Source organism: Octodon degus, unplaced genomic scaffold (genome assembly GCF_000260255.1).
Source record: "Octodon degus isolate 3935 unplaced genomic scaffold, OctDeg1.0 scaffold00027, whole genome shotgun sequence".
Lineage (NCBI taxonomy): Eukaryota > Metazoa > Chordata > Mammalia > Rodentia > Octodontidae > Octodon > Octodon degus.
This window is the reverse complement of record NW_004524603.1, coordinates 1300797-1318291: the sequence shown is the minus strand read 5'-3', so window position 1 is coordinate 1318291 and position 17495 is coordinate 1300797. Positions and strand designations below refer to the sequence as shown.

General features: G+C 48.7%; 1 protein-coding gene across 1 annotated transcript in view; it reads left to right on the top strand.

Annotated features, from left to right (window-relative positions):
- The window catches only part of Ube3c (ubiquitin protein ligase E3C), a 94200-nt gene that overhangs the window by 49905 nt on the left and 26800 nt on the right, over positions 1-17495 (top strand). The window contains exon 18 of the mRNA XM_004629059.2: positions 4136-4383. Within this exon, the coding sequence (XP_004629116.1) occupies positions 4136-4383 (248 nt within the window). The remainder of the gene's footprint in view (positions 1-4135; positions 4384-17495) is intronic.

The window sequence follows — 17495 nt, the reverse complement described above, 5'->3', positions numbered from 1 at the left end:
GTTAATTATTGAAACTGTCCTACCAATTTGGTTTGAAACTATCTCATTGCTATTAGTTTCTCAATAAAATTATGGGGAAAAAATAAATATAAAGTTAATAAAGTCTAAACTGAAAGGAAAGGTAGATCAAATTTGGCCTGTGCATTATGAAATAAGATTCCTAAAATTTGAAGTTACTGCAATAGTTTAATTTATTGAGTTTTTTAAAGGCTCGAAACTGTTCTCCTCTTCCTATCATTCTGTCTTTAAACTTTAATTTGGTCCCTATTTATGTAAATGACGATTGCAAGTCTCATGGAATACCCTGAAATAAATCCTGTGCAATCAAGATTTCTTTATGAATGTAATACAGGGTACACAGAGTAGAAGAGACTTGCAGTCCAGCAGAGGTTTGGGTGGCTCTTGGAGGTCAGTGATGCATGCGTCGTCCTATGTCATCACTTGATACTGTTAGACAGTGTCCTGTTACTAGCTGCATAGTGCCCATTTTGACTGTAGACTATTATGTTCATGGTATGCATTGAATCAAAGCCAGGCCGTTAGCTGATGGTAGGTTTTAGGATACAAAGCAACAGTTTCCTTTTCCTTTCCTGTGAGGGAAACAGTTCGGTTTTCTTAGAAGAAAGCGTCCCTCCAGCTAGTGCTAATTGGAGCGGAGGGGCGGGTGGGTCGCAATTGACCAGAGCTGTTCTCCTGCTCAGTTCCAGGTCGTTTGTTTTGAGGTAATGCTTTTGTTGTTCAGCGGGTGTCCCACCCCTTGGAGGCTCAGTGCTGTGAACTGTGGTCTGTGCCAGGCAGTGAGCATGCCGTCATGGCGGCTCCTCCTGCCTTCCGTCTTGCTCTCCGCATGTTACGGGCACGTGAGGCCAGCTGGGCAGCCTGAGTCCTGCCTGCCTGCCGGGGCTGCTGGAGGTGCTTCTCCTTGTGGTCCTGCATCTCCTCTGCGAGTGCAGAGTTCTGGTGCAGCGTGTCGGTGTGTTCTGTGCAGCCCTTTCCCTCAGGCAGCCTGCAGGGTGCCCTCTGCCCTTGGCTCAGTGTGCAGAGTGGGTGCACGACAGTTTTGGTGGCTCTGTGGTCAACACCAGGGAGGAGAGCACAGTAGGCAAACACCTTCACTTTAACGTGATTGATGGTCAGCCTAGAGCAGAGTTCGGTGTTGATGGTTGGAGACTTCCTGAGGGGCACGGCCCCATGCCAGCACTGGAGGGTGACACCGCTGTGGGTGAGGCCTCAGTGAGGGCACCGTGGTCCTCGGGAGTGCATGCGCTCAGCCAAATGAGTGCTGACAGTTTGAATTAAGCACAGCTCTCTCTCATGTATCGAGCTGTAGGATGTTGCTGCCTGACTAAAGTCCTGGGCTTTCTACTGTAGTCTCAAGCTTTGAAAATGACTTAAAGGGTTCCTACTGCATGCTGTTAATTGAATCAAGATTGAAGAATTTGGAAAATTCTTAGAATATTTATGTTATAATGGTTAAGGTTTTTATAAATGCTGTTTAATGTAGGCCTAGTGAATAAAAGTTTTCAAATCATGTGTTACACTTGTTTGTTTTTTTGGTAGGCAAATTAAGGAAATTAAATATCTTGGAACATTTAATTTATTTAAGAGAAATGGTTTGAGCTGTTTTGTTGGCTGATCATTTACATAGAATCAATTAATGTGATTATCTCATACATCATCCAGTCATTAGAGTTGGTCCCCATGGACACTCTTCCTGCACTGCAGGAGGAAGCTCTGCAGGCTGAGCTGCCTGAGTGGTGCTCAGAGGAGCAGGTTGCTGTCCTGATCCTGGGCTGGGTGGGGCTTAGCCTCCCTGGGGCCCCTCCTGCGCTGCCCACTGCTCCAGCCTCAGCAGAGCTGCCTCAGTGCACCAGTGACGGGAAAGGGCAGAGTGGTTGTGGCTCTCCCTCCAGGCAGTGTCGTGGGGCAGCTCCCACGCTGTACCTTGCCTACCAGGTCCTCTACTGGGGACATGGCACTCAACCAGTGCCCTGGCCCGTGGTCACTCCACACTGGTACCAGCATTGGTTGGTTGGTTTTGTTTCTAGAAGAAATGGAATAGGCTAAAGTCATATTAGTATGTTTTTGTGTTTTCGTCTACCAAAATTTTACTGATAACTAGAAATTTCTGATTTGTCTTGGAAACAAGTAGTGATTGCAACCTCCAGTGCTAGACTGGATGCTGAAAGTACTTTTTCCTGCTGGCATAGTCCTGTATATAGAAGCAGACTATATTAAAAAAAAAAAAAAAAAAAAAAGCAGACTATAGGAAGCTAGACTCTTATCAATAAAATTATGGGGAAAAAAAAACAGTACTTTTCACAACAACAACAAAAAAAGGAAGCTAGACTCAGGTCCAGCCATGTACAGGAGCTCCTCTGCGCATAGCCCTTGGAGGGGCTTCCACCGTGAGCACAGCTAAGCATTTCCCGTAGAGGACATCTTTCCCTTTGCTGTTTTTACAAAACCTATTCCTACTCATGACTGGCAATCACTTTGTGAAATATTCTTTCACAAAAAATGCTGTCTTAAAATTGGTGTGGTGGTGCACATCTGTAATCCCAGTGCCTGGAGGGCGGCTTAGTGACTTGGCGAGGTGCTGTCTCACAGTCAGGATTTAGAAACGACAAAGATAGAGCTCAGTGTAAAGGCCTTGGGTTCAGTCCCCAGTGTCTAAGAGTCTGGATACTAGGGCGGGGGAGATGGCTCAGTGGAATAAGCGCTTCTCTGGCAAGTGCAAGGGCCTGAGTTCAATCCCCAGTTCCACAAAAAATAAAAAAAGAGTCCGGATGCTCATAAAGGTGGGAAGTGGCAGGGTTGGGTGGGACATGCTCGCACTCCAGATCGTGCATGGCAGATGCAGGAAGAGTACCTCAAACTTGGTACCAACCTGGGGCGAGTTCAAGGCTCTCCTGACCTATGACACTGTCTGAAGAAAGTTGAAAAATAAAAAGAGCATTTCTAAAAAGTAAAGGTAAGAAATATCCAAATACATTTTTGTAAGAGCCAGTGAGATAGCTCAGTGGACTAAATGCCTCCTTGGGCAGGCTCGGGGACTGGAGTTCCCTGCCCCTGGGCCCACTGAGCTGACCCCCAAGACTGGGCGTGGTGACACATGCCTGTAATCTCAGTGCTGGGGATGCTGAAAACAGGAGGATCACTGTGAGTCCAAGCAGCGTAGTGAGACCTTACACCAAATGTGTGTGCGTGTGCGTGCGCATGTGTGTGGCATTTATAATTAGCTAATTAGGCTTCTTTTGCTATTTTATCTGGAACTTAGATTGGATATATTTTGTAATCATATTAACCAAAATAGATACAAATATACTTACTGAATAGAATTATCAGTGAAAAGCTGTCCTTCATGTAGGAATAGTAGTTGATATCGTAGAGGGCCATTTCTGAGTAGACCAGAGCCCAGGCTTTGTAGGTAGGAGGCCGATTTATGTCCTTCACCGTTGTGGTGTTAACCCTGTGACTTCAACCTGAGTAGAATAATGTAAGCTATTATATCCTGTGGGGATTTTTCTGCAAATTATCAAGAGCCTTGATGTAATCCTGTAAGATTCTAGCACACATCCCATTGGTGACAACATCATTGGTGGTGTTATTTTCCCTGGGTGCAGTGGGAGCAAACGGTAGCCACAGTGTGGGTGTGATTGTCTCTGGTCCCACAGAGGTGTGCTTATTATCTGTCACAGAGACCCGCGCTGCTGTGCCTGCAGGTGATCGGGGCAGAGCCTGTCTGGTGCCTGCACGTGGACAGAGAACTAGTGCCCCAACATGGTGACTGGGCATGAGGGCCTGCAGCACCAGGGTCCTGGGGAAGATGGTCCGTTCTAGTAGCGCCCTTTGGCCCTAATCACACTCCTCTGCTCTGGGGTGTTGCAGGCGCTCTTCCTCAAGGCACTGGGGATGGTTTCCTCCCAGCTCAGCTTTCTTTCTGCACCCTGTGTTCCCTGGGGGAAATCTTAGCCTGCCTTCTCATTGCTTTTTATTATCACGCCTGTTGAGCCTTTGTTGAAAATGTCCCTAGCAGCTGTAGCAGTCTCAGGGGCCTTCCCTAAGACCTGGAAGGCAATTTATTTTATTGCTACCTTTTAACGTCTTTCCTCTCCTGTCTCCCTTTGGATAGAGCCTGACTTGAAAAAGCGGATCCGTGTGCACTTACTCAACGCCCATGGCCTGGATGAAGCTGGCATCGATGGTGGCGGTATTTTCAGAGAATTTTTAAACGAGCTCTTGAAGTCAGGATTTAACCCCAACCAGGGGTTCTTTAAGACTACTAACGAAGGGCTTCTGTACCCCAGCCCTGCTGCTCAGATGCTCGTGGGAGACTCTTTCACCAGGCATTACTACTTCCTGGGCAGAATGCTGGGAAAGGTAAAGTCACCTCTCTGTAAAAATAGTCTCAACGTGTGCTGTTCCTTTGTGTAGGTGCCTAATTGTTAAGGTCGCTTTGGGGACCCTTAAATAGTATTTATTTATGTGGTAACTACATCTCCTCCTTAAATGTCATGTACATAGTAACTGCATACATAAAAGTGGTTGCTGTGTTTACAAAGCATTACAAAAGTCATTGCAGTTTTAGGATCGTGCTGTATTTTAAGACTTCTCTCGGTTACTTTTTAGCAGTGAACGTGAATGAGTTAGTATTTTGTTTTGAAAGTAAGTAATTTTAAAGTGCTGTGAGATGGAAGACCATATCAAGTACAGTTTAAGTATGTTCTACGCGTTGTACGACTTGTTTGGATCGCACATTTTCGCGGGAGGCCTGGCGTTGCTGCAGAGCTAGGACGCTCCATCCACTGAGCCTGTTCAGACCAGCGTGGCTTTCAGGGAAAGGGTGCTGGTCACAGATGTGACAGGCAGAGATTTCAGGTTCAAGCTGGGACCCAGACACAGGTGCTTGCCCATCCTAGCCAGGGGCATGCCCTCTGTCGGGTCACAGAGGTCTCCAAGGTCACATTTATCCCAAAAAAAGTGTTACTGACTATCTTTATTTTTTTTTATTTTTTATTTTTTTAAAAATTTATTTATTTATTTATTTACTGTGTGTGTGTGTGTGTGTGTGTGTGTGGCCAGCTCAGCCCACCAGGGGGCGGGGCTGGCTGGCATGTGGTGCTGGGGATTGAACCGCGGTCCCTGTGCTTTTACTTAGCTTAGCTTGTTCTAAGTAGGTGCTTTACACCACTGAGCCATCTCACCAGCCCTACTGACTATCTTTAATTGGCTGCTAATACAAGATTTTGTATCGGGTATGTTTGTTTTACTTTGTTCTTTACTTTTTTTTGGTTTTGTTTTTTTTTTAATTTTTTAAATTTTTTTTAAGTTCTTTACATTTTGGGGCTGGTGAGATGGCTCAGTGGTCTAAAGCACCTACTTAGAACAAGCTTAGCAAAGCATCAGGGACCCGGTTCAATCCCCCAGCACCACATGCCAGCCAGCCCCGCCCCCTGGTGGGCTGAGCTGGCCACACACACACACACACACACACGCATAAATTAATTAATTAATTAATTAAGTTCTTTACATTTTAAGTAAATGTAGACAGTTGCTAATTCAGAACGTCGTGGCTAAGCAATTATTCCAGTGAAACCCAGAACCAGCACTTACCCCAAAACTATTGAAACTGAGGCAAGAATCACCTGCCATTCCCACAGGCTTGTGGCACTTGTAGGTGAGATGCTTGGTTCACTGGGGAGGTGTCTCAGGGCCCTTGGTATTCAGGCTCCTGGCTTGTAGGACTCACCAGGACGACCAAGATCTGCTAACCCCATGCATTGTCTCAGTGTCAGAACCCCAAATAGCTTAGCGGATTAAAACACCTGCTTAGGCAGGAGACACAGGGGCTGGGAGGTCAATCCCCTGGCCTGCCATGCTGGCCCCGCCCCCGGTGTGCAGGTGTGCTGAGACAGCAATTGAGACTGGGCATGGTGGTGCACACCTGTAATGCCAGCACTTGGGAGGCTGTAAACAGGAGGATCCCTACAAGTCTGATCTATGCAGTGAGACCCTGTAAACCCTGTCCTAAATACAAAAAAAGAACCCAGTTAGAGCACTGTGCAGTCTGAGAAGAAGGAGCCGACCACACTCAAGTCCATGGCAGAGGGCCACATCTGTCTTGTCCTCCACCTCCACACTGCCTGCATGGCACCAAGACCTGGTTCTGCCATGTAGCCTGGGCCACTTCCACTCATACATGGCTATGTGAGTGAACATACATTTATCTGGGGTTGCTTCTTTGCAGGGCAAAAGAAATGACTCCTGTCGGCACTCAGAAGTGTCACTGCCAGGTGTGCACAGCTTGCCCACCGCTAAGGCTGTTGCCCAGTGGCTTTAGTCTCATGTTATTGCTGGGTCTTCAGTTTGTTCTGTGGGCAGGTAAAGGCCTTTTATGTTCTGGTGAATCCTTTAGGGCATTTTTTTTTTAATTAATTAAAAAAAAATTTTTTTTTTATTTGTGTGTGTGTGTGTGGCCAGCTCAGCCCACCAGGGGGCGGGGCTGGCTGGCATGTGGTGCTGGGGGATTGAACCGCGGTCCCTGTGCTTTGCTGAGCTTGTTCTAAGTAGGTGCTTTAGACCACTGAGCCATCTCACCAGCCCCTTTAGGGCATTTTGAGTGGTCTGGGGATTCGTTTTTTTATTTCCCCTCTTTAAAACAGTAGAAGACAGGTACCTGATACTTGGGGTCACCTCTCGAGCACTTTTTAGAAGCAGCCTGGGTTATGTGGCAAGGACCATAAGGAGAGTGTTTTAGGGTTTTTATAGTTTGTTGATTTGCGCAGGGTCTCACTACACAGCTCGGACTCATAGTGATCTTCCTGGTTTTTGCCTCCCTAGTGCTAGGATTACAGGCGTGCGCCACCATGCCCAGACTCCATTGCCAGCTCAGCATGCGCAGGGGTTGGGCCAGCGGCACACAGTGCCAGGGATTGAACCCTGGCCCTGTGCTTACCTAAGCAAGCGCTTAGTCCTCTGAACTGTCTCACAAGCCCTCCTGTGTATTTTCTGACTCTTTGTGGGAGGGCTCTGCCAGCTGCCAGCATGTGGCCCTGTACTCCGTCATGAAAGGTTTAAACATCATACTGTGGGTGGCGGGGAGTGAGGGCCGTGAGCGCGTGACCGGTAGAGCACCTGCATTGGGGAGGGGCATGAGTGAGAGAGGACGAGGTCCCAGGTGAAGAGGCAGGGGTCCGACTCCGTGATGAAGGCCTCGGGTGAGCGTGGCTGCGCTCCTTGTGCTGCAGGCAGAGTCGCGTCGAAGGCCTGCGCGTCTGCAGCCCAGCCTGGTGGCTTCTGTCTTAGAGTGCTGCGTTGCCCTGATTCTTCTGGCCAGGGCTAGTGATGCATTGTCTTGGGCACTTTTTACTTGTTGGGGGACAAAACACCTGACACCTAAAACGAAGGAAGGAAAGGTGTATTTAACTCACAGCTTGTGGAAGTTTCAGGCCATACTCGGCACAGGGCAGAGAGCAGCACTCATGGCAGCAGAAAACAGTGACGAGCAAAGGGAGGGGCAGCCACTGTGGCTTCTGGCCAGCCTCTCTCCTCTCCTTATATTATAAGCAAACTACCCTGGGGCTGGGGGTGTGGAACTCACAGGGTGTCAAAGTGCCCTCCTCTTGCACAGGATGAGGGTGTTTACAAGCTAAGAACCCTGGCTCCCTGCTGAGTCACTTAATTAAACTTCTTAACATCTCAAGTTGACAATGTATCAACCAGTACACACATGGACTTTGGGGGCAAGTTCCATCACTCAGCATCCTGTTTTCAGGGCTCTTCCACTGGGGCATTTCTCAGTGCTCAGTCTCTTGTTGCACTGTGTTGTCTGCTCTTGAGTTGTCCTTGGGCCATTTTCATCACAGTGCTGTGCTACAGCGCACTCACTTTGGGGTGAGGAGGAGGCAGCCAAAGCAGTGAGAAAATGAGAAAGAGAACCAGTGGCCTGTGCAGGTGCTGCTTCCGGGGGTGGGGGGGTGGGGGTCTGCGAGGAGGAGCAAGGGGCGAGGGGCCTGCAGGTCAAGAGACGTCTGGTTTGACTGAGTTTCAGTCCTGCCCGCTGCAGCTCAGGCATCAGGCAGGGCAAGGGAGTACAGAAAACAGCGAGGTAGGTAGAGGGATGAGGCAGGAAGAGCACAGACCAGGCCTTGGGGGTGGCTTGGGTGGAGGTGGAGGGGTGGAGCAGGAGTTGAGGAGCACCGGCTGTTTGTGTTGGGCTGTCCACCGGGGTCATCCATTGGCAGACACTTGGGTTGTTTTCACTTCTGTTGCTCTTGGGCGGAGGGCCAGGAATGCAGGTGCAGGACCTCACAGTGACTGCGTCTACAGCTTCTGGCTGCCACTACCATCCCCTCCTCATCACAGCCCCTGTGTGCTTCGTGTGGTTTTGAGCCTCATCCCCCTGGCAACCTTTTGTGTTAATTGCCCTCATGTGTTCTGTGTCTTTCATGAGGAAATGCCAAGTTGTGCCCTGTGTCAGAAACTGGGCTGACTTCATAAATCTGCTGAGTAATCTAGATCTGAGGCCCTTAGCAGATAAAGGAATGTGAATATTTTCTCCATGTACGGGTTGTCTTCCATGATTGTATTCTTTGAAGAACAAGATTTCTAGCTGGTGGGTGTGATGCAATCCCAACATTCAGGAGGCTGAGGCTGGAGGACTTTCAAATTTAAGACATGCCTGAGCTTCGTAGTAAGATCCTGTCTTAAAAAAAAGAAAAGTGAGGAAAGGGCCGGGGAGATGGCTCAGTAAATAAGCACTTCCCTGGCAAGCACAAGGGCCTGAGTTCAATCCCTGGTTCCAAAAAAAACACACACACAACAAGTAGGAAAAAAATCTAAGCAATAGCCATACTCAAAAAAAAAAGAAGAGTGACATCTCCCATTCCTGTTTTTTCTGTTATCTGTATTGTCAGGGTTTTCTCTAGGAAACCTAAGTTACAAAGATTTGTACCTGTCATTCCCCATTATCTGCATCCCATTGAGACACTGCTCTGGGTCCAGTTGTTGCCCATTTATGCAGATTCCAGATGTTGCTACTTGGACTTGAAGCATTGTTGGAGAGTAACAGTGGGCTACAGCATGGCAGCACAGGGTACCCTCAAGCCCTCACTGTGGTGACTGACTCCAGCCGGGAATGTGATAGATGCCTGTAATTTTCTTACCTGGAGACATAATGTGTCTTAGCCCATTTCTCTTAATAGAATAAAATGTCAGAGGCAGGTCACTTTAGGGGAAAAAAAGAGGTTTTTGGAGCTCACTGCTCTGTGGGCGCCTGCATTAGCAGGGCTGTGGAACAGGCCTGAGGATGGACCACATCACAGCTGCAGGAACATGGAGGGCCCGGCCGTCGTGGAGTGAGGCAGGAAGCTGGAGACCCAAAGCGGGAAGTGTGGGGGTTCTTCGAACACTGGATTAACCCCTGAGAGCACTCCACAGAGGAAGCCTGGGGGACCCACATCCAGACCATGGTGGACCCTTCTCCTCCAGTTGGTGCTGTGCTAGTTTTGGTATCAATTGTCTGTGGTACCAGTCATCTCTCTTTGGGTGAGCTGAACCCTGGGGTGGGGTGTCTATAGGAGTACAGCTCAGTGCAGAAGCAGTGGGTTCAGTCCTTTTTTGTTTTGGGGGGTTGTTTAGGGGTCTTTTGAGATAGAGTCTGATCAGATTGCTCAGTTTGGCTCAGACTTGTGGTCCTCCTGCCTCAGCCTCCCAGAGTGCCAAGATTGCAGGCGTGCTACCACCAGGCCTTCTTACTAAAACTCTTCAGGATGCAACTTTTATAACCTGTTTCTAGTAGTTCTTTCAAAGGTAAGCCTAAGAGCTTTCTAAATTTATATAGATATAGATACAGATTTTTTTTTAAAGGGCAAAAAATAAAAGTGAGGGGGGTTTTTTTGGCCAGACTCACCTGTGTTGTTCTGTAAATCCAGTGGTTCTCACAGAAGATAAACTATTACTTGTGTTTGTGTGCTGTAGTGATGTCATTTTTCCTTCCTAAATGCGTAAATCATTTTCTGTTTGTTACTTCTTTTTTTTATATATTTAATGCAGTATCTAAAGGGTCTCCCTACCTAGATCAGACTGGTAGTGACCCTTCTGCTTTCAGGCTCCCAGCACTGGGATTACAGGCGTGCACCCCCACACCCAGCATCACAGTTCTGTGATGTTGCCTAAGCAGGCGTTAGTCCACTGAACCATCTCGCCGGCCCATAAAGAGTGTCTTCACTGTGTGCAACAAAATTAAATACCATTTGCAAATAAAACTAGTCTTTAAAGTACAACTTAATCTTTGACTAGCATGCATCAAGGACTGCGTCGGAGCGGAGCTGGGCGTGACCTTTCCACACACACACAGAGCTGTGCCGCTCCGGCGGGTTCATGTTCCGCCCTGCGCATCCTCTAGTAATTCCTTGGACACATTCAAGCCTTTTTCCTTTGTTTTCTAACTTTCGTGCAAGAACACAGTACTTCTCTTTCAGTGTCTGTCTGCATAACTACACCTATCTATTCATCTGTCTTTTTGTTGCTTATAAAGACCGATAGTTACAGAGGTCCACTGAGGACGAGCTCATTTTCCTCCGTTGATTTCCGTGCTGCTCACAGTGAGATTATCCTAAAGTGATGTCTCACAGGATGTGGCGCTGTAGATTCAGTAAGGTTCTAGGTGGCTCTTACACTTCTCTCCCAAAAGCTACCTGGCGGGGAAGAGACGTTGTGGCTGCTACCTCACCACCAGAAATGCAAGTTACATAGATTATACCACAGCAAAGCTGTTTAACAGAAGCTAACACCAGTTAGAAACCTGTCGTTATTTCACTGATAAAAGAAGTTGGAGGTTAAGAATACAGGAAAACAGCCTCTCATGTTCATGGGTTGAAGAATAATATTGCTAAAATGTCTGTATTCTCTAAAGCAATTAATAACTTACTGTGATCACCACCATCAGTATTCCAATGGCATTTTTACAGAATGAGAAAAGCAATCATGAATTGCTGGCAGAGCGTGGAAGGCTTTTTCTTTCATGGTGCCAGGGATGGAACTCAAGGCCCTGCACTTTCCAGGCAGGCACTGTATCTCCTCGGGCCCATAGAAGGCTCTTGAGTGGCTGAGCAATTGTGAACAAAGTTGGAGGCAACACAGTGTCTGATTTCAAGACATAGCAACCATGACAGCGAGTACGAGCCTCCAACTGGACATGCAGACCTGGGAGACAGAAGACCGCAGGCGGTAGGCCGCACACGCCGCGCCATCAGCATCCACAGGAGGAGGACAGCTGCTGAGGTGTCCAGAACGCCACCTCCCACTCACCTGCACAAAATCTGCTCAGCGGGCTGGCAAGATAGCTCAGCAGACTAAGAGTCTGACTCAGACTAAGAGTCTACTCAGGCAAGCCCAGGGACCAGTCGATGACTGGCACCACATGGGACACTGGCCCCGCCTCTGGGCACCTTGAGCTTCAAGACCTGGCAGGGTGGTACACGCCTGTAATCCCAGTGCTCAGGAGGCTGAAAACAGGAGGATCACTATGAGTCCAACCTATGTTGTGAGATGCTGTACCAAATACATTAAAAAAAAAAAAAAATTCAGTTCAGAATGGAGCTAAGATCTGAAATCAAAACCACCAGAGAAAAGAGAGGTCTAAAAAATAATGTCTGAAAAGCTTAGGCAACAAAACTGAAATTAATGGGGCTGGTGAGATGGCTCAGTGGTCTAAAGCACCTACTTAGAACAAGCTAAGCTAAGCAAAGCACAGGGACCGCGGTTCACTCCCCCAGCACCACATGCCAGCCAGCCCCGCCCCCCTGGTGGACTGAGCTGGCCACACACAAAATAGATAAATAAAATTAAAAAAAACAACAACACACAACTGAAATAGACTCACACGTTTGCCTCAGGTCTGAGCCCTTCTGCAGGCAAAGAAGTGGTAAGTCCACTAAAGCAGCCTGCAAAAAGGGGGGGGTAAAGTTTGTAGCTACTCATCAGATGAAGTTAATATTCAGAATATATGAGGAGCTCGGAAAACTGCTTTTTTTTTTTTTTTCCCTGTATTTCAGGGAAAGATCTACAAGGTGTTCAGGGTCTCACTACTAGATTGGACTCATAGTGATTCTTCTGTTTACAGCCTCCCAAGTGCTGGGATTACAGGGGTGGGTCAGCATGACAGGCCCAGGGTTCAAACCCCTGGCCCCTGCACCTTCTTATAGTTACTTCAATCCGCTGAGCTATTTGACCGTCCCTGGAAAACTGCTTTTAAAAACCAGTAATTCATGTAAAAATCTGAACAGACATTTCCCAAAGGAGAAATCCAGATGACCAACAAATATAGGGGGGAAATGCTCACTGTCACTTGCCATCAACCAAATGCAAATCAGAATCACGTTGAGACACCTTTGTACCCCTCACAGAGTGGCTGTTGTCAAAACCAAAATAACCTGTGATCTTGGGTACTCGGAAGGCTGAGGCAGGAGGGTCCAAGTTCAGGGCCAGCCTTTGAAATTTAGCAAGTGCTTGTTTCACAGGATAAATAGAAAGTCCTGAGGAGGCAGCTCTTTGTGGGCCCCTGTCTGCTTCTGTTCCCCAGTCTCAGACAGGAGGACCAAGATGGCAAGTTCTGGTGAAGATGTAGAGAGAGCTGTGATGCACTGTTGGTGGCTTGAGTGCAGTGTGGAGAGGCATGGAGGCTCCTCAGGAGGCCATGCGTAGCTCCCAGAGGCCCCACTTGGGGCAGACGCGCAGAGGGTGTGCAGCACTCTGGACACCCTAGGAGGAGTGGGGTCCCAGCCAGGCACCTTCTGGAATCCCAGCCCTTGGGCTGTTGGGCAGGAAGGCCATGGAAGGTTCAAGGCCAGCCTGGGTCGCACAAGACCCTGTCTCAAAAAAGAGAAGAAAAGTCCAGTCATTGGCAGCAAAATGGATAGAAAGGGAAACAATTTTTAGGGGTAGTTATGCAGACACTGAAAGAGAAGTACTGTGTTCTTGCATGAAAGTTAGAAAACAAAGGAAAAAGGCTTGAATGTGTCCAAGGAATTACTAGAGGATGCGCAGGGCGGAACATGAACCCGCGGAGCGGCACAGCTCTGTGTGTGTGGAAAGGTCACGCCCAGCTCCGCTCCGATGCAGTCCTTGATGCATGCTAGTCAAAGATTAAGTTGTACTTTAAAGACTAGTTTTATTTGCAAATGGCATTTAATTTTGTTGCACACAGTGAAGACACTATGGGCTGGCGAGATAGTTTAGCGGACTAATGCCTGCTTAGGCAAGCACAGGGGTGAGGGTCAGGTGCCCAGCATGCTGCGCTGGCCCCACCCAGGCACGCTGAGCAGGTACGAGTCTGGGCGTGGTGGCGCACACCTGTCGTGCCATCACTGGGGAGGCTGAGACGGGAGGATCACTGAGTCAGAGCTGCGGGGTGAGACTGCACCAGACGCATGAAAACCAACTGCATAGTGCATGGCATGGAAATCCCTGTGGGGTGCTGGTTTCTAAAGCGCACATGGTTGTCATCTGATCATAAATGGTTAACTTTGTACCAACATGCTAAACATTGTCTGGGCTTAAGTAAATATAATAGTAGAGCACTAATAACATGGAACCTGAACATTAAATCTTAAAGAGAAGAAAATTGTATATTGATTGATGGTGCTATTTATTGGGTCGTAATGTATTTAAATTTTCCTTAATGCATATGTTAGTGATTGTTACTCTGACAAAGTGCAGAGAGGTCTAGGCGCACTCCCGTGTGTGTGTGGGGAGAGTCGCCTCGTGTCGCCGGTCACTTCCTAGTGGAGAGCTCCATTAGCAGATGGCTCCGCTGCTGCTGTGGGTCAAGATTGCACTTTATCGCCTGTAAATCAGGCTCCAGACGGGGAATAAATAAACAGCTCACGGATGTGGTAAGGTCATGCCGACACTTTACAGATAGAGGCACCTAGGTCCATTTAAGCCGATCACGTTCAGAGTATTTATTGGAGCAAATCTCTTATCATATTGGGATTCTGTTTGCAAATGACTCCTTGCCACAGAATATTGATTTAATTGGAACAATATCTATAAATCATGTTACTTAATAATATTTTGGTCTTATAGTTGAAATTCTTATCAGATTGTGTAGCTTTAACATGGCTCATAATTGTATATTTCTATAGACTCCGGTATACACTTAATGTATCATGGAGTGTGATATTGGTGAGTGGCATTTTTTGTTTGTTTTTGTCCTTTTGTGGGCAGTATTGGGAATCAAACCCATAGCCTTTGCTTTGTAGTCCCCTGTATTCTTTATTTTGAGACAGGGTCTTAGTATCTCAGTTGCCTTGGTTCATCTTGGCCTCCCTGGTTTAGGAATTAGAGGTGGGAGCTGCCATGCCCAAACTTAGCAGTTGATCTTGGCCTTTTCAAAAGTTGAGAGAATGTCTTTCTTTGTTTTTTTCTTTCTTTTTTAAATGAGAGAGGGTCTCCCTATAGTGTAGGCTGGCCTTGAACTTGCTTATCTAGCCCAGGCCGGCCTCAACTCACAGGGCTCCTCCTGTTTTAGCAGAGTGCTGGGATTACAGGCATGGATTACCACGCTTGGTGGGAGAATGCATTCTTACGCATACCATTACTTCCCTTCCTAAAATGTTTGCTGTACTTGCTGAAGCTGCAAGTTGAGGTAAATCCCAGCAATCCCAGTTGACTGGGACCTGGATGGCCCCCAGCTTGTCTTTGAAGCCTTTCTCTGGGCCTAAGCTGAGCTCAGCTGAGACGTGTCCTGGGGCCTACTCCCTATAGCCACTCATCCTTGCAGCTGCCATTCAGCAAGCACAGCCTCTCAGGAGCAGGGAGACTTGTCTGCTAGGGCAGTGGCAGCCTTCACAGGCAGCTTCCTCTGCACCCTGCAGCTGCCCACAGCGACAGTCCCTCGCCAGTGTGCAAAAAAGCCAAGGATCATAGCTTCCAATTGAGGGCCTTTATTTGAATTTTTCCCTTTTGAGAGTCATACCTGCTGTATTGACTTTTCTTGTGCTGAGGCTACACCTCTCACTGTAGCTGCTTTTGTAGGCCACCACTGATAGGGTCTCTGTTCTTCCCGTAAACACCAAGTCATCGATCTGTAGGCTGTCCTTTTTCTCTATTTTCATGGCCTCATGCTTGCTAGTCGGGCACTGTGCTGCTGAGCTGCATCCTGGCCCCTTTATCTGTGTTTTCCATAATAATTGCATAGCATCTCTTTGGAATTAACCATGAAATAGAAAAATAGCAAGTGTGTCTTTGAGTTCTGTTGTTTCTTGCTCTTATGTAGCATTCTTATTATACTTTTAGACACCCAAGACAGTCACAGAAATTTTGTGTACTCTGGATAGAGGAGATCTTAGCTATTCAGTTATACTTGCGTGTGTGCGTGCGTGCGTGCTTTTTGGCTCTTTGAAACAGGTCTCACTGTGCAGCTCAGGCCAGCCTTAAACTCACTTTGTAGCCAAGGCTGGCCTGGGACTCACAGTGATCTGCCTCAGCCTCCCAAGTGCTGAGATTATAGGCATGTGCCACCATGCGTGGCTTCTGTCCTTAAGCACCCTCAAGCACTAGCAGGAAAAATGAGTCAGGTTTCTACTGAGACTGTCTTCCTCAGCAATAGGAAGCTGGAGCCGAGTCCTTGTGGGATTCATGAGTGGAGTGCTCTTGGCCTCTGGCAGCAGAATTAAATGCGCTCAGGGTGGCCAGACACTCATCAGGGAGGTCATCGATAGGCTGAGGGTTGGTGGCATCTCCGTTCTGGGTCTCAGGGGTTTGTTCTTCAGAGAAAAAGATAAAGGTATTGCTGACCAGGCTAGGGACAGTTAGGCAGGAATGGGACAGGCAGCCTGGCGCCTGCTGGTTGGTGCCTGTATCGCTAGAGACCCAAGTAAACAAAGCTGTAAGGCCCGGCCATGCTGTCCTCACAGCCGCAGAACCCAGGGATCCCGAGTTCTAAGAGCGGAGGAGAGATAGTAAAGAGTGGGCTGTCCGCAGCCCAGGGCTGCTCTGGCCTTGTCCTCCGTCACTAGCAGGCGAGATGTGCTCAGAACAGGGAAGTCCCACGCCACTTCCCAGCCTACACAGCAGTTGTGGAGTGGGGGAGGCAGAGCAGAAATAGCCCGCAGCGCCAGGTGTGTCCAGACTTGATCCCCCCTTCTTTCCCACAGAAATGCGGGTGCTTGTGCCCTAGAGGAGCCCTGGTGGCTGCAGCGGCCTAGCTGCGGCTACTCGTGTGCCTCCGAGCAGCAGCGGATGATAAAACGGTGTGAGCCGTAAGCCCGGCACTCTGGGGGACTGAGGCCCTGTTCAGTTAAGCCAAGCCCGGGCACCTTGGTGACTAAGCAGTATCTTATCCCAATATAGAAGTTACATTGCGAAAAGGCTGGGCTATAGTACAGTTAAAAGGCCCTTGGTTCAATCCCAGGACCTCCAAAAAGGAAAAAGTACATTCTGGGATGAGCTTAGGAACGATGGCCTGCACACGGAGGCTGAGGCAGGCCTCTTGCCGAGGAGGAAGAAGGCAAATCAGGCCAAGCTGGTGGTTGTGGAAACAGTCGTGATGCTGTGTGGAGCACTGGGCTCCCCGGCCAGCACAGCTGCTCTCCTGAAGGTGCGTGTGTGAGCCCCAGGCCTGCTGCAGCAGGGCGCCCTGCCACCACAGAGGCATCGGGGAGCTGAGAGCAGGGGCCAGTTTGACAGCTTCCCAGAGTTTAACATGTCCTTCCGCATGGCCAGGAGGATTGGGCCTGGCCCTCACCAGCAGGGAGGCCCTGTGGGTGTGACTGGAGGCACCCTTTAGTCTGGAGGATGGAGGCTCTGTAATTCTGCAGAGGAGTTTGATGGGCAGATCCCGGGAACCTGGGCCTAGAAAAGAAGGGCAGAGGGGCTGCTCCAGGCCTGCAGTGAGTAAAGGGAGCTCGAGGCTGAACCTGTCATACCTGCACGGTGGGTGTACAACCGCTGGGGGACAGGACTGCATGATGGCCCTGAGACCAGGGTATGGGACATGCACAGGTGAGGTCCAGCTGCTGCTCTGCGGAGAGGGCAGGTGACACTTGTGCTAGCCTGTGTGTGGGTCTGAGGGGACAGCGTGGCCAGGCTGAGATGTGTGCAGGCTGACAGCAAGCACAGGCAGTCACCTGTGCTGTGCTGCTCAGACCAGGGTTTGGGGTGTCCTCGCATGTCCCTTAGAGGTGAGATTCAGTGTTGGGTACCTGCATGGACAGAAATGTGCAAGAGTTGACCTTGTGGGAATATCTCTGAGTAGGGCTTGTAAATCTTGGCAGTAGGTAACTCCATGATCCGAAAGGTCCAAATAAAGAATGAGCGGTGTTTGCAAGGTCGAAGACATAGGTCCCTCTGTGCAGATGGGGCCTGCGTGGACCCCACGCTACAGACCCCTGTGTGTCCTGCGGAGCCCAGGGCTGCAGAACCTCTGGGCCAGTCCAGGAGTCGGTCAGTGGGTCGGCCCGTCGGTGGGTTAGTTGTGTGTGTGTGTG